We start from the raw sequence: 23,650 nt of genomic DNA, 5'->3' as shown, positions 1-23,650 counted from the left end.
AGTTTTCAGTATTATTAGATAGTCTGCCAGTTAAAAATGAAATATTTTCAATGTAGGGTTTTAGTCACTTCTCATGTAGTTACACTGACTGCAAAGACTGCAAAGCAATTAGGCTTACATCAATGCTGTCCTTACAGAACCAGATTTCCATTGCTTGCATGTACAGCAGGTTTACAGTCTCTGGGATTCTTAAGATTCTTAAGTATTTCTCAATTATAGTTACAGCTAGAGTGATTTGTGTAGTACCTAAGAAGACATTGTATGAAGACACTACACTGGCGCCTAAACAAATAATTTTAACAGCCATTAGTTAGGCTTATTGTGGCTTGAGTTTCAATTCTGCTGCTTGTAGATGCTCTCCAACCTGAGGACCCTAAATACAGAGTAAAGGAAAAGTTGGGTGCAGAAATTGCAACCCCAGGGAAAGAGCTCAGCATTTCCATTAAATGTGCTGATTGGTGATTGGTTACAGAGAAAAGGGGTGGCGTGGTTCTTCTTTCAGGCCCTATTTTGTGCTATTGATCCAGTAGTTTGCTTTTGTGTTCACATTCTTCCCAGGTCGTAACTTGTTTCAAATCAGAACTGGCAGCACAATTTGTTGTCGCAAAAGAGGACGCTGATTTCATTCAAATTCTGAGCTGCAGTTAATCACGGCATTGGCGCGGCTAAATTCTCAGGAGACACACTACCATTCACATCCTCTCTCCTGCTCCCCTTTCTCACTGTTAACTGTTTCCTGCTCCAAGCCACTAGTTACTGAAACTTCATTGATATGCAGCGCACACGAAACCGTTCAGTTTAAATACATACTTTTCTGTACATGAAACGCCTCCTTTGACTTGCTGTTTGGCATTTTAAGTGATACCTTTTGCTCTGAAACAGGCATTCTTGGTGCACAAATTATACCCCTAGGGTTGCACCAACTTGGATGGCGTGATGAAAGTGGAGGTGTGCGTAAGGCAGCTCTTTTGACTGGAGGGCGAAACATTCCCATCTCTCTGCAGTAAACTTCTGGGAAGTCGCAATACTTGGACTAACCCACATGGGACCTGCCTCCTTCTGTGTGTCCTCAAGTCAAATGCATATAAATGCCCACTCCTGTTTGATCTTTCAAAATGCAGAACAGTACAGTGTGTTTGTTCAGCAGATGTCTTTGTTCAAGGAGTATGGAGTTTTTGTTATTTTTTTCATTATTGATTTAACTTATCTGTGCCTGTTACAACTGCAGTACCCGAGCAGAGGTTCTAGTAACCCGGTCCATTCTGATGAACACTGCGCTGTTGCCGGGCAGATAGAAGTTGAATCCTACCCATCTTTTGTACTTTACTGTGAAACTGCCTTTTGTGAGCATTTCGAAGAACTCATTCCTGCCATAAGGTTGTGACACCACTTTTTTTTTTTTTAGCCTCAAACTGTGTTCTCTCAAATGGTTCTTCATGTACTCCAACACAATTTCAACAGTGACTGGGATGTAACAGCGCATTGGACCATTACTGAAGAGCCTAATCAAATATAACTGTCAGTAATTTTGAGAGTGCAACAGATGTTATTTACTAGGAAGCATCAGCAGTCAAACAGTATATTTCCTTAGACAGTTTCATTTAATCTCTCATTAAACTTTCTGAGCAAATAACAAAAATGTAATTTCCTATTCACTCATCAGACATGCCTATCTGACTTGCCAATAGCAGCTTAAAGTTTGTCCGCTGCTCATGGGGCTGCATCTACATGGGCATAACCAATCAGTGCACTGCATATGTTCTGATTACATTGTATGAATTATTACATCAGAGGCACAACAGCAACGAGTCATTTGGTATTCAAAGCTGCGAGCTTTTGCTTTCACCCATTTCTGTATTCCGTGCTGGGCGCTGCTGACCGCATCTTTAGATGTCTGTCAGAGCAGTAGTGCATGTTACACGCATGTCAATAGCTCGGCATGCCCGTCAACCTTCAGCAGAAAGAACGTACCGATTTCAGGAGACGCGGACAGGAGCGGATCTTCAGGGAGGCGTTAGGGCTAATCGTCTGTGATGTTCTTCCTTCCTGTCAGTAATTGTTCTGCTGGGCGCACGCCAAGTCGTAGTGAGCTTTCCATTCTTCTCGAATCGACTGTCCCGAGTGCGGCTGGACCCCCTGCCCTCCCTCCACCCTGTTCTCCTCCGAGAAACTGCTGAGAGGCACTGAGAATCCAACGCCGTCCATCTTAACAAAACTAGGGTCCACACCTGCGCTGTGCCCACTGTGTCATTTGCTGACACAGCGTGATGCTGTGCAGTGTATTCCTCTCCCTGTATTGTGTAAAGTCCTCAGGTTTCCAGTATATTGCAAGCAACGGATTAACTTTTTCAGTCTAAGCAATGATATCCAGGAGCAGATGCCGTCAGCTGAGCAGCTGAGAATAAGAACTTTCAGTGTTTGGCTAACAGTCTGGTAGCACATGGTGTATTATCCAAACAATAGTACACACGGACATGGAAGAGCTTTAAAAAGGCAAATACACACATCATAGATACAGGAAGTATAATGTGTCATAATTAAAAGATGTGAAGGAGGTGAAAATTTACCAAGTGAAGGTGCGATTTCATTAAAATTTCCAGCATTTTTGTAACAATTTTCTCAGCATAAGTTTGTGTTTATAGCATAATGAAATTATTACTGTTCGTAAATTTTAATGTCTTGCATAGAACATTTCAATTAATAACGGCATTCGATGTATTAATGTTTGAAGAAAAAATTTTGCAAAGCACCTGAAAAAGCTCAAACAAACAAAAACCTTAAATTGAAGCCAGATGATAAATAGCTGCAGAACCAGACGATCTCATTAATAGAATTGCTGAGACAGACTGTATAGCGACCACATAGATATGGGTGTGCCACGGCCACCTAAAAGCTATCCTGGCCCACCCAATTAGCTTGGCTGAACCACTACATTCAATTGTGAACTTCCACCAAGGTATTACTGGCCAAAACAGTTTGAAGATGGCCCAGCTATCAGAATATTTTTGGCTATGCTGCAGCAGAACATATTTATAAACAGATGGGACTGTGGCCCCAGGAGCAGAGGTCCTGCCCTGACCCAGTTGGGGTTTCAGGGCCCCAACTGCAGTGACCCTCAGAGGGCTCTGCAGACCCTTTTTGTCTCAAATTTACTGTTAATTCCAGTGGTGAAAATCTCACAATGCTGCTTAAAAAAGTAAAACTAGAAAGGCTTTACCCTATTTGTGGTCAGACTTTAGAATTGAAAGCAAATGTTAGCTTATTTCATTACAGGATTCCATATCTACTCCGTATAGGATACATAGTATATGTCGAAGTATGCAACTTCATTTACATACAGGATATGACCTTCATATGTTGTTTAATACATACCCTGTTATACATATATTCATATATATGTTACAAACACTTGTGTTTGCATTCTGCACCTAGATATTTTCAAATGCAATCATAAATTTGCACTCGTAACTACAGAAAGGGATATAATGCGCATTTTCAACACGCACTTTGCAATCAGATATCCCTCAGATGCGGGAATACATATTTGAAACATAAGCCGCTGTCACGCGAGTTACTTTGAAATCTTTTTTTTCCGTTGAAGAAGTGCCAAGATCACTGCCAGGACCCCAGGAGTTCACACCTAATCACATTTGTTAGGAGCAGCGGCTGAGGAAGGCTTTCTCGGGCTTCACGACGCCGGCTTCCTGCTGCCAGAACTGGGCCGGCTCCAGTAATCCGATTTCGGAGGACTAATTTCAGGCTTCAAAACTACGTTAAACGCTCCGTGGCTCTGGAAAGAAAAAAGAAAAGAAAAAAGAAAAAAAAAAAAACAACTTCACACGGTATTGATGGATGAAATGATAGCAGTATAGGCTGAGACTATCTGAGGTAATGATAGTGGACTCAGAGGAGGGAAGGGGGAGGGTGTTTGATGAAGTATGTGACCTGGGTCGTGATTTAGTGAAGGCAGAGGCTCTTGAGCTGCAGGGGGATTTGGCCGCTTTGTGTTATATATTTATTAATCACTTGACTTCACATTAAAATCTGAATGAGGAGGGAGGAGGGGGAGTTAGTGGCTTATTCCTCTTTTGTACCTTTAACCAAAAGATATCGATTGTTTTGTCTTTTTTTTCTGATGTATTGATTTATGTTTTTTTATGTACCTGCTGACTTATTGATCACTTGGCAAAGCACTTCAGTGGTAATTATTGGGAGTCATCAGGGTCTGCTGTGAGTCATGGAGGCATTCATGAGCATCTTTTATTGATTCATTAATGTTCTTTGGCCTCTGCATGTATGGACGTGTATATGTAAGTGTCCAGAATGGGCTTGTCACTTTACTGGTTCTCCAATGCCCAAAGAAAAAGGATCAGCCATTTTGAAAACTGTACACATGCTGCAGCCACAGTCCATATTTCATCATGTGCTCTAACCATCGCATTGTGTGTATATATATCTCCTGCCTCAAGGTCCTAACTCTTTTGATACAGTAAAGAGCTTTCCACAAGGTAATAAGAGATATTTAATGTGTACGTGCTTCATTTTCATTGTTGATTTTTTTTTCATTGCACCATTATGTATAGAATAGTGAATGCATGAATGAATGAATGAATGTCCCCCTCCTCGCAGGCACCTCAGTGTTCCAGGTCACGGCCACGGACGCGGACGACCCAACCTACGGGAACAGTGCCAGGGTGGTGTACAGCATCCTGCAGGGGCAGCCCTACTTCTCCATCGACCCAAAAACCGGTGAGCAAACACTGGCTTTCTCTCCTCCGTCTGAGAGGGTTGGGCTGTGCCCGTCCCACTGGGGCTGTGCTGGAGCAGCTGCACTGTACTGGTGCAAGATTAGCAAACTGCATTTACCATTGTTCTTCTTAACACAATGGCCAGGATTTAATCAAGTTTTCCTTAATAAAGCCGAATTGAAAATCGCTAAAATTATTTTTTGCTAGATTGTGGTTGTTTAAAGAAAAAAAAAAGTTCCATTTATTTTGGGTCAAGTGTTGATTCAGTCCAGATCATGGCATGTTTATAACACACTGATTCCATAATATTATTTATTTGCTTAGCAGACACAAGGGGATAAAGGGATGTGAACCCACGACTTTCTGTTTATTGCCTGTCAGGTCTCCTGAATGGTACACAACACCAGTGATCCTGCCGTGGGTTTTATATTGCCAGATCAGTGTTAATAAAGTGGTGCTGAGAGCTATTTTCAGTGCTGTAGAAACCACGGCAACAGCGGTGGACCAGACAAAGGGGTGCTCTGCTCTGCAAAGGGTTCAGCACTTTGAGCAGATTGTTGTGTTCCAAAGCCAACTTCCTCTGAAGCATTACAGGCAAGCTCTTCAGGGAATCCTGTCCTTTGCTTTTTGGAAAATGGGTTACCTCATATTTCACAAAAAACACACAACGTATCTGCATGGCTTTCATGAGATATTATTTTTCAGTCCAACGTGTAAAGGATAAATTAGCAAAGGCATTGTTTGTCAGTGTAGAGAACAGTCCCTTGATATTTTCTTTATTTTTTTTTTTATTTGAAATGAGCTGAATAGAGTTCCTGCCAAGAGACTATTCTGGAGTAATATTTAACTTCCTGAGGCTCATATATTCATATTCAGTTATTCAATTAAAATATAGAGAGAGGCAGGAGGGGATAGAGCTGTTAAGTGTTATGGGGGTCTTTTATTTCCTTTTGTTAAGCAAAATCTTGAGCTCAAATGCAAGGCAGTGCAGGTATCAGCATTGTCCTTTTTAAAAATGCATTTAATTATTTAACTGACACAATGCAGACAGTAAGGCTATGCGCAAGTCCAAAGACTGTGGACATGGTTGTCTAGAGTGACCCTATGGGTCAGTTGAGAATTTCTTCTTGCCGTGCTTGAAGTGTGATTGGGTTAGATGAGGGAAAGGAGAGTTTTTGAGCTACTGCAGCACCAGTTACTCCCACTCCTGTTCAACAGTGCTACCGGCATACCAATGTGCCATATGCAGTTCCCTCACAGAAGAATTAACAGACCATCCATCCGATTCCAGTAACCACATTAACTTTGAAGAAGCACGATGCAAGCAGGGGCTGGGACGCAGTGTGTGGAGTAGGGCAGGACACACACACACAAACACAAATACACACAAACAGAAACACACACACACACGTGCACACTCTCACACACACACACACAAACAGAAACACACACACACATGCACACTCTTTCACACACACACACACAAACAGAAACACGCACACACACACACACACAAACAGAAACACACACGCATGCACACAGGTTATGATTACTTTGCCAGAACCATTTTGGATTGCATTGAAATGCTACATTGGAAGGCTGGCCTCTTTCCGGAGTATTGCTTTATTTACTTCAGCAGACATCTATCACAAGCAGGCAAAGGCAGATTGATCAGGCCTCTGGAGTTTCATGCACAGAGCCTCATATATATGATAGCTTTTGATTTTTTCTTTATTTTTTTTTTTCTTTCACATCCTAACATCCTAGATATCAACATTGGGCCAATTTGAACCAACACTAGGTTTGCTAGTAGAGATTCCAAGGGCCAACAAGATGCTCCAACAGGAATAATTCAAATTAATTTGCCCTTGTTGAAAAACAATGTGTGACAAATTGTTCAGCTTTTATAATCTACCAATATCCAGCCAACAAAGGCTGCCTGGTGATTGATCACCACATGTTTGGTTATATTATATCATATTTGACTGTACCAGTCCTCATATTAAATGTATATCTTCAGATTAAATGTATTAGGACTGTAAGAATGCAGACATCGGTGAAGGTACTGTTAGAGAAATATGGTGTGCATTACTGAACAAACATTGGCCTCTGTTAGATTAGCTACCTTTGGCTGACTGCAAAACAACCAGAAATGTGTCAGAGTTGGTTATAGTCACCCAACCATGTCCACCAATATTCATTACTGAACCAACCAGGTCATGTTTACATGGACAACATAAATATGGCACACACAACACGTGTTTCTGTTACAAATATGTTATACTGTGCTTTAAATTTTAATGTTTTACATTTGTGACATATTTACACAGCTGCGTGGTTTTCAGGTTTGAAGTAAAACAGTGTCCTCAGCAAAAAATTGAAAAATGACCATTCATTGCTGCTGTAGGAATGTTTCTGACACTTCATCACAACCAGTGAGATTGCAGTATCCTCCAAGCCTAGCCAATGAGAATATGATTGCCTCTTTTTTTTTCTTTTTTTTTTCAATACTGTAGCGTACCGGTTGAATTCCATGCTCCGTGTTTCTGCACAGTTTCTGTTTCTCCTAATGTCCTCCACCATCACGCTGATCATTTATCGATTCTCCTGCTTATTAATGCACTGGATGGCAAAATGGGTACGTGGATGGGAAGACAGGAGCAAACATGAGAGGAAGAGAAAATCAATAGCATACTGCTGCAAACCGTGTGCCACCTGGTAATAAAAGGTTCCTGCGGAATTTCGCTCCCTGCATGAATCGGGAACATAGTTTGATGTCAGGCACCGAATCAACTGCTGGAGACATATTCCAGGTGGAAAGCCTGAACAGCATGCCACGTGGCTTATCTCGTTAGACACGCCAGTCTCAGTGAGTGACACATACCACGGTCCAATGTCAAGTCATAACCATGGTTATGTCAACAGGAGCAATGGTGTCGTGAACATTAGGTGGTGTTGCAGTGTTTAACATTGTGTAACCTGACCTTCTCAAAAGCGATGGCAGGTTGTAACACATGAAATGAAAGTTTAAAAAAAATTACTCAGAAGCCCAGTGATGTCAAGGCTGCAATGTAAAATGGAGAAATTGCTTGTAATATGAACCTGTTCCACTCAAACTGTCTCCCCCATTGATGTGGTTGTCACCAAACAATTGCATACATGAAGAAGTATCATGTGTGAAACATCACAGCTATACTCTATGTCTGTGTTTTCAAGGTCTTCAGGCATTTGTATGTGGTCATCAAAGGATCATTGCACACCTTTTTTTTATTAGAGTTTTTTTTAAATTAGAGTGTGATTCACTTCACTTGCCAACCATAGCACAAGCAATCTTGTAATAAGGATGGGAGGAATGTATATCTTTTTTTGTGTGTGTGTTATTCAGCTGATATTTTGCATTACAATGCAGTTTAGCTGATTCGTTTATCCAGAGTGACTTACGCAAATCACATCTTTGCATACAATCCAGTCCATTTTTTTTCTGAAGCGATTCTCGTTAAGCACCATGCTGAAGAGTACAGACAGCAGCGGCCCAGCTAGGAGTCAACCCCATAACCTTTGTGTTACAATCCCAGTTCCCTAACCATTATGCTGCAGTGCTGCCCACACATATTACCCTGTACTTGAGGTATCATCGCTGGCATGTTTCATTTAGCTCCTGTCAGGCTCATGCTGTGGAGCAGGAGCAAACATTGTTAGACACTCAGGGTGTGAGTCACTGAGTGTTGTTGCCCTGACCCAGCAGGGGGACTCCTGTCTGTGAATGAGAATGTCCATATCAGGGCGAGGAGGTGATAGTGGCTTCACTGCTGGTGACGTGCCTGCTCAGCATGCATTGTTTCTTGTCATCTTTTCTGTGAATTCATTAGTACGGCAGAAGAGTGGTTAAGTTGGGGTTTGTTCTCTCAGATGCAGAATGATAGTCGCTAAATAATACTTTTAGCAGAGAAGCCACTCCTATCAACACAACACAGCTGAAGAATGACAGTTTAAAAGATAACTCAATGTAACATCTTTAGCCAAGATAGCTCAGTTATATAATCCCAAATAGCTAGTGTTAGATAAGCGTTAAACAACAGAAGTATTTTATCAGCTAAAGTACTTATACGTGGAGTTGTTTTCAGTAAAGTGCGATGGAAATAATTTTGTTAGCCAGGTTAAACAGCTAGCTATATCTGACAAGCAAAGACAGCGACACAGTTTATTCCATTTCTAAAACATGTTTTATTTATAAACAATGTTCCCTCACAAAATCACACAATACAGCTCCAATATCTTCTGTGCGCAAAGTCTCATATTTGTTCAAGAATCGTTGGGAGGTCAGGTTCAGTAAAGTATTTATTAGCGAAATTGTGGCAATAACACAAGAACGTCATAACCTTTTGTGTGCTATATCCAGGAATGTTGCTGCTTTTGTTCACGCTAGAGCTGTGTGATCTTACATGAAACAATCAACTCTGGCTCCTGTTCACACATGATTCTGAAGTAAAAAGCATGGTTGCAATATAGTCGTCGGAGCCCAGAAGCTTTTTAATGCGGTTAGGCTTTGCTCTTACCAGTTGTTATACGCAAATATTCTCATTTGACAAGAAGGATTAAGATGATTTCGAGTGTAAATCGGGACAATGCTATCTAAGCCGTGGTGCGTCCCTCTCTTGACAGCTACAGCAACCTATTCTGCTGGTGGACGATGGTATCGGTAAAAGGCAGGATTAGACCTGTTACAGCAATCATTGTAAAAACCATAATAGGATTATTTCAGACAAGGATGATCATGTAGAAAACGATGCTCGTCCCGAGCTGGAAAAAACTAAAACTGCAGTTTCCTGAATGCAAGAAAACTGTTGAAAAAAAGTGAACTTTCCTATTCAAATGCTAATAAATGCTAGCTTTGTTTCATTTGATGCAGCAAACAAATGGCTGATTGAAAACAATAGTATTGAAGGGGAATCACACCAAACAGTCTGGCTAGATTATGCCGTGTAGTTGCTGAATAGGGGACATTTTTTCTGAGAAACTATTTGTTTGCCTCTCATCAGCTGCAACACAACAGTAAGGAGAAACAAGGATGTGCATTCAGCCACACAGAGCGATTCTATAACTCCCCTTTGAATGTCAAGTGGGCCAGTTTCATTGCTGATGGGGAATTTCGGGTCTTCTCCCCTGGCCTGACAGACAGAAGCATTCTTGAATGAGGAGGATTAACACCTTTCTGGATCAGATTCAGCCCAGTCACTCTGTCACTCAATCCGCGGTACCCTAGGCCTCTGCTAAAGCAACGTTTGTTGAACACCCACGCTTAAAGCTGGGGGTTAACCCCTCTTGGACACTCTTGGAAGGCTGACAATCTCTCTCAGCTAAAAGAGAACAGAGGTTACAGTCTCTTCTTTTGGACCCGCACCAGCTGCTAAATGAGCAGATCTTCCCACTGGATTCTAACTGAAGTGTCAATAGAGAGAGTGCTATTGTGTAAAAATAAAGACAGAACACCCAGAGCCTGACTCAAAAAGTGACATAAGTGGCTGCTTAAGGCCCCATGGCCACCAGGGGCCCTGTAAATATTCTAATATGTATATTATCTTATATTAGTTAGGTAGTGAGTGGTTTGTTGGGCCCCCCCTAATCAAATCCTGCTTAGAGTCCCTTGAAGGCAAGAGCTGGCACTGGGAACACCCATATTAATGAATCCACTGCTATACAATGCAAAAGTGACTCCATCCCTTAAGACGGTTTGTCAGTTCTGCTTGAGTTTCGGGGCACATTATTTCAGCATTGCCAATTCACTCTGGGAGGGGTTTGATTTCAGTTTGATTGGAGTAGCACTTTCCCTTAAGTTGATTTGGCGGGGTTAGATTGAACCCGGGGGGCTGTGTACGGGGGTGAGATGCCGGCATAAGTTATGCACAAGCTTGTCAAACCTTTACTCTGTTTGTTCAACCAAACGGCAGAGAAAGTTTCCTCAAGGACCGCCTGCTTGAAAAGGCAGTGCTCGTCAAAGACGGCCCATTGTCTCGGGAATTTGTAGTGGATTGGTTGAAATAGCGGCGCTGCGTGTCGAGAGCTCGTGCACCGCTAACAATTCGCAGGCCACTCAGAGCTGCTGTTTATTGAGGGGAAAACACGGCTGAGGAAAGCTCACCGTAGCTAATGAGGGCACCGTGGGGCAGGCGTGCAGCCAAACAGCATCACGCCGACTCCAATCGTTCCCCCAACCATCCCTCAAGTCAAGGCGAAGCGTGTCACCGCCACACCTCTGGTACTGGATCGTTGCCATGGCAACGCACATGGCAATGCACTGGCGCTTTTGGATTTCATTTTTATAATCTTTCTCTCTCTTCCTCCGCTACAAGTAAAGGAAATCTTAGAGGCGGGGCAAGCTGACCAACACAGCCCAGCGCAGAGGAGCCTCAGCTGTCTCCGACGGTGTACTTAACACGTGGCTGTGCTAGGACACTTGCTGTGGGTGAAGACATGAGATGGCGTGGAATGTGTTTTACACACAGCAAACAGGTGCACAGTGAGATCTGATGGTGCACTGTGTGATACATAAGTGATACTAGATTGGGGGTAACCCTTGGGAGGTGTAGTGTTAGAGTTAGTCAAGGTACAGTCTGAAGAGGTGCATCTGCAGATGACGGCGGAAAATGAGCAGTGGGGAGCTAGGGTGGAGAAGCTCCATGGATGGGATGAGCTAGAACCATTTACATGAATGGCAGGGAGCGCCAGTCACCCTGCTGCAGTGGAGTGCTTGAGCTGGCATGTAGGGATGAATTATGTCCTGTAGATAGGATGGGGCTGTCATGTTGGCTGTAGTGCAGGCCAGAGTCAGGACTTTGGGGTAGAGATTCTGTCCCACTTATGGCCCAATGCATGTTGGGATAGGCTCCAGCACCCGCCGCGACCCTGCCCAGGATAAGAGGGTATAGATAATGGATGGATGAATGGATGATTGGAGATCTTTTTGCCATCACAAAAGAGTGTGTGAAGCAACTAATCACATAATCTGTCTGGATCTCACCTTCTGTGTAAAAGCCACACGACATGACATGCATTTCTGTTAGCGGGTGTCCTGGAGCTGGTTTTAAATGAAAACAGTGACCCTGAGGCTAATTAGCAATTAAAAAGCCTGGAGCACCAGCAGCTTTCCTTACACATACTTCCTTATTTATTTATTTATTCTTGACTTGGCTTGACATGTTGATAATATATAAAGCATGGTTATTTGTATATTTAAATAACAATGCTTATGACACCGCGTATCAGCCCAAACTGCTCTGCACTTCATTATAAAATCCGAGCTCATTAGTCTCCATGTGTGCAAATGTAGCTAACGGCATAATGGAACGTGTAATGGATCCAAGGGAGCATCGACAGGAGCTGCTGGCTTCCAGCCCAATCTCAGGATAAGCAACACAGCTGCTCTGGTCAAAGTACTGAGATTACCCATGACCGGAACACACCTGTAAGCCAGCCACTCTCAGGTCAGTGCCAGTGCAGACATCTGAAACCTGTCAAAAACTGACACGAGATCACACCTCTCCTCCTCCCCATCGATCTGCTGGTGCACTCCTCTGCAGAGCTCAATGTGTTAGAAATTCATGTTCTGAAAAAAAGTGAAAAACAAAAAAAAATGTGAAAAAAAGATGTGAAAAACAAGCGAAGACTTGCTATTTGCAGCTATTGTGAAAGCGGTGTGATTGGCCATACCGAGTAAACACGCTTACTGGGTTTGATGTTCAATGTATTGATTTGCGCTCTGTGAAGACTCCTTAATGGATGTCAAGCAGTCAGCAGATGTGTGTACTGGAGGATCTTGGTACAGGGCTCTAAATTTCAGGAATAAGCCAATGTTTGTTTCAATCAGAGCTCAGTTCTGTTGCTCTTATCGAAGATCAGATCACATCAGAGCTAGGAACGTCTGCAGTGCAGCATCCTTCAGTTTCCTGTTAAATTCAGCTATGAAGTTTCTGTAAATAAATGAAACTCTGGGAGAGCATTCAACTGGATGCACACACGATTGGTGCTACTAGTTTTCAACTGCGCATTTATTTTATCCAGAAACTGTTAACTGCTGTTAATGTTGCAACAGAGTGAGATGCAAATATGTACTATGTGGCTATCAACTGTCTGCTCCTTACTGCTACACACGAAGACCTCCAAATCCCCAATATCATTTGATACACAGCTTATGATACATAATTTATGCAGTAACTATTCTATACTTTGGCTGTCCTTGAGGGTGAAGTTGGGATTTGCGGGCAGGTCACTTTGCCGTTGGCAAATTCATCTTTTTTCTGCAGCTCTTAACTGTCTGAATCACCTTGAGAGATGAGAAAAGAGACAGGAACACGGCCAACAACACAGTCCTCTTCCTGGCATCCGAATTAATTTCATTTCAGCTATTTCATTCATTTATTTCATTGTGTATTGCATTTTCTGATCTATATATGTCTCTCATGGGATATACAAAGTTTTCATTTGTATAAGATTCAAAGAGAGAGAGAAAATGTGTATGAAAAATAGATTTTCAAAACTTGACAGCGGAAATTGTGTTATCCAGTGCCTGTTTGCATTAGGCCCCGTTTCTCAGCCTGTTGTTTTGTCTTTTGTCTAACGCCGTGGTGCCGTTTTACATCTGCAACTTTCCCCTCTTCGCTGTGTGTTCGCTTGCAAGGGTCTGGAGATTTCAGTGACCTGGCAGTTAGGGTTTTAGTCAGTGTGAGTTTGGCAGCCATTACTGAGATTCACTCCAGGGCAAATCTTCCAGAGTGGAGTTCATTTGTTCAGACAGACCAAGGTGTCTGCCCGCATTATAGTCTCCCTTTTCAACCACGCAAACACACACACACACACACACACACACACACATGCACACGCACACATATACACAGTCACGCACACACCACCTGCTCTTGACTCCAGACTCATTGTTTGGCTCCAGAGTTTGGAATGAAAGAATGAGCTGTTACAGGCACCCCTGTAGCTGTATTTATGCAATCACTGTCACTAAAGACAGTCAGAATAGAGTATTCAGGGACTGCTGGTTCCTTCCTGTTAGTGCATGTTCTCGTGCACTGGCTTCAATCCTGGTGCTGGAGATCCACAGTATCTGCTGGCTTTAGTTGTGACTTGGCACTTGACTTGCGCAGCAATTGATCAGGTAAAAACGTTGGCCGAAGAGCTATCACAGGTCTCCTGGTTTCTAGCGTCTGGAGTTAGATGTTGATAAAATCAGCAGACTTTATGGCTCTCCATGAACATGATTCAGGATTGCTGTTCATAGATAGGCCCCTTGGCCTGGCATTGGATTGTGCCATGGTGACACAAAATTGTCCACAGCATAACCCAAGTATGGGAGAATTTCAGTCAGATGGGATGAGTATGTCTTTGCTCACTAACTCCTGCAAGTTTGCCTTTTAAGCTGCACATTAAGTGTCTTCCTATGACTCATATTTATATGAGTCCGGCTGGCAAGGTGCAATGTGATAAGAAGTAGTGGCTGACATCACATTCTTCTGAGGAGAGTTTGTGCTTGTCTCATTTTTCCCAAATCAATAGGAGGTGGTTGCAGCAATGAGTGCTGATAAATATGAGTATTCATCCAAGAATAGAGAGCAATGAGACATAAGACACTAAAGAGCGATGAGACATGGACTCCAGCCAACCGAACTCTCTTAACCATGGGCGCACTGTTGCAAATGAAGTGTTGCCCTGAACCGCAGTCACTAATGGCGCAGTTAGACTTCAATCCCAGGCGGTGAGGCTCCTTTTTTCTTTTACAAAATTATGGAAAGCTGAGCTGTCTGAAATCTTTTTATTTTATTTTTTTAAGTCCAAAGAAGATCAACTGCTCTTGGAAAACTAAATGGCTTGTCAAGCAGAAGGCTTGTATAAACACTAGGCATGTAATATTAGTGATTGCCCAAGAGTGAGACAGGAATATTGGTTGTGAAGATGTTCCTCATCTCACCTGTTCCATCGTGACTGGATATATAAAATAGCATAAGATGCTCATTGTCTTTTAATCCATCTCACTTTCACGGTTTCATGTCTTTAGTAATGCCATTGAGCAATGAGTCTTTATCTCTGTTTTGTTCTGTCCTTTTCAACTTTCTGTGCTTTTTTTAATATTTAAGAGGACTGCAAAATTATTGTCCAAATATTTTGAGAGACACAAGTGTCACTCAGCTTCCTATAATAAAGCCACTTAGTGCAAGGGAGTCTTCAAGTAATTAAAATTACTAGTGCACATTAAATCAGGTGAAAAGTGTTAATAATGAATGGCAGTATGACATCTCTAAAGAAAGCTCTCTCTCTCTTTCTCTCTCTCTCTCTACAGCTAGAGGAAAGATTCCTAGAAATAAAATATATTTTCTTCTCGAGAAAGGAAAGCTTAATTTAGTAATGTCTTGCTTCCCAACAGTCTGTCAGTATCAGTGCTGTTAATCACAGTTTATGTAAAGCTCATACATGTCAATGTGTGATAAGATATATCAAATGTATATCTATAAATAAAGAACAAATATTATATTGTGGAAGTGGATTCAATAGAGGTGCTTTTTTCTTTTATTTGCTTTTCCTACTTCCTGCAGCCTTATCATGCTGTAACTAGTATTACTGTTATTCAAACTAAACTAAGCTACTGAAATATGTTTTGGGTTGACAACGCAGTGTGGGAAATAGATGACAGGTGAATGAACATGTTACAAGCATTTGTCTTCAGAAATAGCATCAGTCTTGACCTAACATCAGCTCCTACTGAAACAAGTTGGCTGGGCATAGATGTTCCCCTCTTGTCTGAGCTCTTGATGTACTTTCGCTGCATGATTCATCTGTTCCTGCGGAGTGTGGGTTGGAGCTCTGCATGGGGTCAAAGTTTGAACTGAGATGATGGACAATGTCGAGGATTCTGTGTTTGGATTCAGTTACAATTTAACACATTCCCCTTCCCTTGCTCTCTTCCCTTGAGTGAGCTATTTTGTGGCAAAATGTGTGATGTACAAGAAAGCTTAACAGGTGCTCTGCTAGACAGGATACACGAGGAACCATCCAAATTGGAAGTGAACAGGACTCGCAACCAAAGTGCTACCCCACAGCAACCTTCTCTCTATGCGCAAATATTTTATTTTTACAGGATGACTTTTGAAGGTTCATGAATAATTCATAGTAACCGTACCCTAGCTAATCTTGAGTAATAATAAAACCAGTCTTATTAAAAACACTATCCCCAGTCTTTGTGGCACCTTTAGTGACGTTTTCTTGAGAGAAAACCTCTCTCAAAAGCACAGGCACAACACATTTTGACTAAAGAATCTGACAAAGTTCAATTCTTAATCATAGAAAAAATATGGACAAAGTGACTGACATCCTCCATTGACTTTCCGTGTGCTTGTGAAAAGCATTGTGAAACTGCAGAAGTCCTGCTATGTTGTACAAATTGGAGACAGAGACAGCACTGTAGGGAAAAGTGGGGACCATTAAATGGTCATGAAGTCTGGGCCGGGTCTGGTTCGTCCACTTAGTGCATGAGATACAGTTACGCGCAGTGAATCGGCAGTGATCCACACTGTCTCTGATTCCACCACAAAATATTAAAATATTGTCCAAATGACATAATAACATAACAAATTGGCTCATGAGAAGACATTCGACAAAGAAAAACACCCATCATGGCTATGGGTTCTTTTGGGGAAAAAAAAATTATTGACTTGCATTGAAATGGGTGGCTGAACCGACTATACTGGAGCCAACCTCACTGACGCTAGTGAGCAATGTCTCTCAACAAGTCTTATTTCCCCCTCCCATTCCTCAATATGTGCTCATTAATTATTCACGTACCTTCCAAACTTATCCTATGAAGAAAAAAAAAACATTGCCTCCTCCTTTTGACAGCCAAATACTGACTCATCCCATCTTTTTTATGTGTGGAGCATTGCATTGTGGGATTTCTCTTCTTGCTTGGAGCTTGCAGTTTATACCATTTATGGGAGGGAGGAAAAACAAGGGAGCAAGGGAATGTAATTGCTCCCTCCATTTTCATAAATTGGAACTGAACGCCTCTTGGTGTGGCTGTCATATTTCATCCTGGCATTTTGGATATTTCTTCCTTGAAGAAAAGGAAGGGAACATCAGGAAGAAAGTATAAAACTAGGACCTTAATTCAGTGATGAGATGTCCATGGTTCTGTACATCAGGTTAGCTAGACACTGTGCGTGGTTCTGTACCTGAGGTGACATAGACGCTACCCTTGGTTCTTTACCTCAGGTGAGATAGACAATGTTCTTGATTCTGCAGTGCAACTGAAAACAGTTGAAACTGACACTGTCTGTTTATCATGGACAGTATCCATATTTTCTTCCATAATTCAGAAAACATGGACACGGTCCATTTTTATCTTTTTCAGGTGATTTTATGCGTGTGATTAATGAATCTTACACCGAAGGCCAAATCATCTTTGAAGTTAACATTCTAATCAGCTCCCTATTTTACATGGAATAGGTGTGAGAGCCAATCCTGAAGCATACATAAACCAAGACCACTCATACATTTTGGAGAGCAAAAAACAGGGAGGAAGATAGCAAGTCATTTATCATTTTTGTCTCTTTTTCCCAACTACTGTCACCTGCTCGCCATGGGACAAAACACAGCAAATGGTAAACAATTTCCATTTGGCCTGGAGATATTTTTTCTCACAGTCCCTGGTTCTGTGGACGAATACCTGCAGCATTACTGCCACCAAACCCATTTCCACATGCCGTAATTGAACCCAACTCATAAAGCTGTGTCTCACGTATGTTAACTAGCCATTTGATGGAAAACAAAGAAATGGAAAATGAAAGAATAGCACCTAATATGGCTAATTGTAATTCATTCATTACCATATATACTGACATTATTTTCCAGAGCTCTATTTTTAAGGGGTTAATTTATGCTCCTACATTATCATTAATTATTTTTTTGTAAATATTTACAATGTCCATTTTGTTTTAGGGTGTGACTGTATTCTGGTGCATTTCTGAATTATTCATTATTTTCCGCACTGTGGGAAGGGAACAGTATTTTCCATGTTTCATAGCAAAGCTGTAAAGATAATTGAATGGGAATCCAAGGCTGGGGTGGGTTTAATGGTCCTCCGAGGTTGTGAAACACAATGAAGTTTGATGAAAGGTTAACCTTGGTTTTGAAAGTGCGGAATTATAAACAAGGGACACACAGGCCACTGGTTTATGCTTTTGAATGTAAACTTTTATTCTGTGCTGTGATCTAAACAAAATGTAATTCCCATTTATACAGAACATTACTCACTGTCTAAACATTTTTTATCCTGGGGAAGTCATATAGCATTGATTTTATTACGTATATTTATATTTTTTTTCTTTTGCCATATTTTCAGCTGGTTATTTATTGAAGCAGTTCAAGTTGGGGTTTTTTTCAGCAGTGGGGGCACATCAGCAGTAGCAAACTTGAAAGTTAACACCATCCCTGCTGCCCTGTTTGAATTAATGTCACTTTTACCACCGACATTTACAAAGTCTAAGAGTCATGTGTGGTTCAGTGGGCTGTGAGGGCATATGGAGGGCGGGGTGTGGAAGTAACAGATATTTAGTTAATTTATTGAGTGTTCTTTTCCAGATAACAGAGATAATATGATTAAGAAAAAGAGAACGTACGTGCATTCACATGTGCAACAGTGCCAGAGCAGGCTAACAACACTCCTACACCAGTGAGCTCACATGTATGTACAACATCACTGAAACATTAAACAAATCCAATATATGCAGTCAAATGAACTTGACATGCAATGTACAGAAACTTGCATGTGCATGTATTGATATATCAGTGTCTTATAGGCCTTTATGGGCAGGAACCAGCAAGCAAGCAAGTCATTGAAATAAAATTAAAATTGATAATTCATCAAGATCCAATATCACAAAATGGTATATGCAACATTCAACAGGTTACAGACCACTGGACAGATGGACGATTTACCGGGCCGTGTAGGTCCGACGGGTGCCCATCCCACGGAGGGACCGTGACCGTTTTTCTCGTGTTGCAGGCGTGATACGGACCGCCCTGGGAAACATGGACCGCGAGGCGAGGGAGCAGTACGCCGTGGTCATCCAAGCCAAAGACATGGCCGGCCAGGTGGGCGGGCTCTCCGGATCGACCACGGTCAACGTCACGCTGACGGACGTCAACGACAACCCGCCCAAGTTCCCTCAGAGTGCGTATTGGCCCGTTGCCTTTAATTTGCTTTCATGTGTGTACAATTCCAAAAGGGACAACAATAGCAATGATGAAGAACCAGCCAGTTACGGAATTTCCGTCTCTTTCATCAGTTCGAATGTTTGTTTTGTGAGCCAATATTGCACCGTGGATGCGAGGGTGAAATTATTTTTCCACTAGCAACAATGAGCATCATTTTTCTGGAGGTTCTCAGAAGTATAAAAGGGTGTAAATGGGTACTCCCCACCCTTCTGCCATAGTTCGGGGCTTGCTTTGAAACGTCGTCACGGCACCCCAGAGCTCATTACGAGCATTAAGAACTCTATCTGCACAGCGTGTGACAGCGCAGAGCTTGATGAAAGCAAAGTTCTCTGTTCTGTCGGATCCTCCATTCTTTTTTTAAATAATTAAAGCAACCCTTATCATACATGCAAACGCCATTATGGTGATATTTTTTTCTCCTTTGAAAAGTAAAGGCATATGTGAAGGGGAGGCGTTTGAGTGGGCCGAAGGTCCCTGGTGTCCGGGGTCTGATGTGTGTCCTTTCGCATTCACAGCTTTGCTTTGTCACATTCGCAGTGTTCTCTTTATGGGATCAAATCCCACTGACCCCGACTCCGTAATCAAACGACCAGCCCGCCCGAGACCTCTCCCGGTCCGGCAGGCAGAGCTGATCGTTTTTCACACATGGTTTTTCCCCTTTTTTTTATTTTGAGCGACGTGAAGTGCGAGAGTAGGTTCCGTGATGCTAGGCCCCGCGCACAAAGCTAATGGCTTTCTGGGGTTAATTATGCGACTCTGCGGGTCGTGCCGTTGACACTGCTTGACATATCGTTAGCAATTCAAATTCATAGTTCCTGAACCTCGGGCTACCTCAGTGGAATATAAAGACTTGAATGAGAATTCAAAGGGAACTTGCCTTGTTTTAGCCATCTATAATGTGTGCTTGAATCATGACACGGTTTTTGCCTGGATCTTAAAGCAAACTGCCCAGCCGTGATAACCGTCATATCGCATCACACTGTTCAGTTTACATAGAAGTGTTGGGAATTTACATTTATCACAACGTGTTCATGTTTTCACAATGTGTTTTGTTCATGCATGTTCACAGAAAACTACCAGCTGTACGTGCCGGAATCAGCTCAAGTGGGCAAGGCGGTGGGCAAGATCAAAGCGAACGATGAGGATCTGGGAGTTAACGCGGAGATCACGTACAGCATCACCAACGCAGAGGGGGCGGCCATTTTCTCCATCACCACAGACCGGGACAAGCGGGAGGGGGTCATCTCACTGAAGAAGGTGGGCTACACAAATCCAGACCGCACCAACACAGCAAAAATGTCCTGTGAAATCAACTCTTACAGAGTGCTTTTAACTATAAAAGAGTACTTTATGGGCCTTTGGAACTCAGTTAGCATTCACTTAACACTGCTAGAGTTGATTCAACACTAGTAAATCAGCTCCCCCTTCATGGTGGGCCCAATTTGACAGCATTCTCCTCCACAGCCCCTAAACTTTGAGAAGAAGAAGGCATACACCCTTCACATTGAGGGAGCGAACACCCACCTGGACCCCCGATTCTCCCACCTGGGCCCCTTCAAGGACCACACCACCCTGAAGATCATTGTGGGCGATGTGGACGAGGCCCCCGTCTTCTCCATGGACTACTACATAATGGACGTGTACGAGAACGCAGAGATCGGGACAGAGGTGGGGGCGGTGACGGCTCGGGACCCAGACAGCACTAACAGCCCGGTCAGGTGAGTGCCATACACCCGTTTCTGAACACCTGTATCTTTACATTTACTGACATTTAGCAGACGATCAACTTACAGCGCACCGATTGAGAGGGGATGGTGCGGCATGTGGCACGTTGTGTTGCATGTGTGTGTTCGCATGTGTGTGTGTGTGTGTGTGTGCAGACAATGTACAATGTCTGCTCATAGGTACAGTTCTCTACCTTGTGTTGTGAAATGTTAATGCTCCGACACTCCTGTGAAGGTTATTCTGACATTACGATCTGCACATAGCAAAACTAATGGAGAGGGAGGAGAGAGAGAGAGAGAAAGAGGGAGGGAAGAAAGATATAGAGATGTTGAAGAGACAAGGAAAGAGTGGGGATGAGGAGTAAAACCAGGGGAGAGAGAGATAGAGACAAAAAGAGAGAGGGGGAGAGATTTTATTACATCACTTATAGTTCAACGCTCATTACCAAACAATACAGACTTGTTATTCTGCTCATCGATAGTTATCTTTTTTGTTTGCTTCATTTTAGCTTGCATTAGTTGAACATTTTCTTATGACTGCATGCACATTGTTTTTTCATTAATCTTTCATTAAATTAATCTTCATTATGCTGAGAGAGAGAGAGAGAGAGGAGAGAGAGCGGGAATGAGAGAGAGAGAGAAAGAGAGAGAGAGAGAGAGAGAGAGAGGGGAGAGAGCGGGAAAGAGAGAGAGAGAATAAAATGAGGCTATCATTGAAAGAGTGGCCATTAGCTACTGAGGACCACGGCCACAGCAGGAAACTAACAGAGAAAAAGTAGAGACAGATGTATCCAACAATCACAAAATGCCATGAGATGAGGAAAAAACAAATCAATGGATTCCCCATTCAGTTTGTGTGACTGCGTGCACATCAGCTCGAAGTAGCATAGTGCAGTGTTCCACAAGCCTGCTAATCTGCTGCTTATTACGCTCCTCTCTCATAAATCTTCCATTTCTACGTGGATATATTTCAGGCCTAACAAGCCTTCAAGAGGAATAATGTGTAGATCTGTGCAAAATATGTAATATGAATGATACGTGTCATTTTAAAAAGACAAAGAAGGAGTAGATTAATTGGATCAGATTAAGGGGTTTTGAAAGCACTGAAGAAGACATTAGCATATACAATAAATGATGTAAGAAAATGGCGCACACAAGCTCTCTCCTCAGAAAGTCCCTGTCTGGGTTTATCGCGTGACACAGCAGATGAAACAAGGGACCTGGCACGACTTATCATTGAACTGCGGGGGGGATGAAAGCAAAGAGGTTCCTCAGTTCACACAAGCATTTTCTCAAAAGCAAAAAATAAAAAAGAAGAGAAAAATCAATACAGAGTCATGTCTGGCCAAAATAATTAGGACCTTATTTTCTTGGGAATTGATTAATCTTGATTACTTGTGTGCTGGCGGATAGCTTAAATTGCTTTAAACTTAGGGTCACTGCAACAGACTTGTAAGTTCAGGGTGGGGAAGGGTGTGGGTGGGGCAGTGTTTCATTTATACTGAATCCAGCCGAAACAGGATCTGGGAGTTTTGTGGAGGGAACTACTGTATGTCCACAGATCCAGCAACTGTCGAATGGGATGTAAGTATATAAAAATCCATGCGTTGCGTCTATGATAGTTGGCGGCACCCCCCAGTCCACGATCCTCCTCCAGTTAACAGTTGTACTCTGGGACCTCTGAGACAGTTTGGTCACCTCCCTCACGCAGGGACTTCCGACACCTTCTGATTTTCTGTTTAAGCTCTGGTGTGGGAGATGAGGTCATTTAAAAAGTGTTGCACTTCGTCATAATGTGCACCACACAGCAACAGCATATCCAGAATGTCAAAAAAAATACAGAGTATATGAAGGATGTTTTCGTAATGAATGATATCTCTCTTTCTTGAGAGTACTCTTGGCATTAATGCGAGGAGTAAATAAATGACTGCGCATGAGAGGCGACTCACCTTCTCCATCCAAGTTAAATGAGCTGAAATACTCAACATCAATTAACATCGACATCAGAGAAGCTTCTTCTTCTTTTTCTTCTTCTTCTTCTTCTGCTTCTTCTGTTCCGCTCCAAAACGCCTGAGTGGAGAAAGGCTTTGAGGATCGTCTTTTGAAATTCTCAGTTTTGCAGCAGATTGTTAGTTCAGCATGTGCAGTGGCTGTGGCCTTGTTTTTTGTGCACAAATCCTCTTCATCTTCTCCCATGTTTATGGGCTCATGGTGGACTTAGCAAATAACAGTTTCCCTGTTATAGTCTTGTTATGCTTGCTATGTATTCATTCATTTTTGCTATCCTGATCAGTAGTTCCACACAAGGGTTTTGGCTCAAGGTGTCTTAGTTCCTGTGGATGGCACCAGGACCTAACAGTGTGCTTTGCATTTCAGATGTTTTCGATGGGAGTGGCGGTTTGCAAACTCAGGCCTTTCAGACATTGTCTCAAAATGTTAATGTAATGGGTTTCCCTTCTGTATTACCTTACTCTGAGACAGGGCCAAGGCAGCGCTCATGCAATTTTAATTGTTCCTCCTTCTCCATAAATAGGTATTTCATTGATCGCAGCGTACACGGAGATTCCAATTTCAACATCGACGCAGCCACGGGAGTCATCACTACCACTAGGAGCCTGGACAGGGAGGAGACAGCTTGGTATAACGTCACGGTCGTCACCTCGGAGGTTGGTAAGTGCAGGCTGGCACTGAGACCGCACCTGCCCACCCCCCACCCCCCCAACCCCTCCCCCCACCCCCAAAACTACACACACATCCCATCCTGCCATCGATTTATGAGCTTTATTTATATAAGAGAGTTATTTTCAGCTCTTTATGAAATAACTACATGGTAATCTTTCGCTGCTATGGCCTATTTACACATCCGTATTGACTGGAGCAAATGAATCCTGAAATTAGCAGAGCATGCTG

General features: G+C 42.5%; 1 protein-coding gene across 1 annotated transcript in view; it reads left to right on the top strand.

Annotated features, from left to right (window-relative positions):
- The window catches only part of LOC118233001 (cadherin-18-like), a 71,827-nt gene that overhangs the window by 29,493 nt on the left and 18,684 nt on the right, over positions 1 to 23,650 (top strand). The window contains exons 4-8 of the mRNA XM_035428291.1: positions 4,630 to 4,749; positions 18,805 to 18,972; positions 20,086 to 20,273; positions 20,481 to 20,734; positions 23,274 to 23,410. Of these exons, the coding sequence (XP_035284182.1) occupies positions 4,630 to 4,749; positions 18,805 to 18,972; positions 20,086 to 20,273; positions 20,481 to 20,734; positions 23,274 to 23,410 (867 nt within the window). The remainder of the gene's footprint in view (positions 1 to 4,629; positions 4,750 to 18,804; positions 18,973 to 20,085; positions 20,274 to 20,480; positions 20,735 to 23,273; positions 23,411 to 23,650) is intronic.

This window comes from Anguilla anguilla, chromosome 8 (genome assembly GCF_013347855.1).
Source record: "Anguilla anguilla isolate fAngAng1 chromosome 8, fAngAng1.pri, whole genome shotgun sequence".
Lineage (NCBI taxonomy): Eukaryota > Metazoa > Chordata > Actinopteri > Anguilliformes > Anguillidae > Anguilla > Anguilla anguilla.
This window is presented reverse-complemented; position numbering and strand designations above follow the sequence as displayed.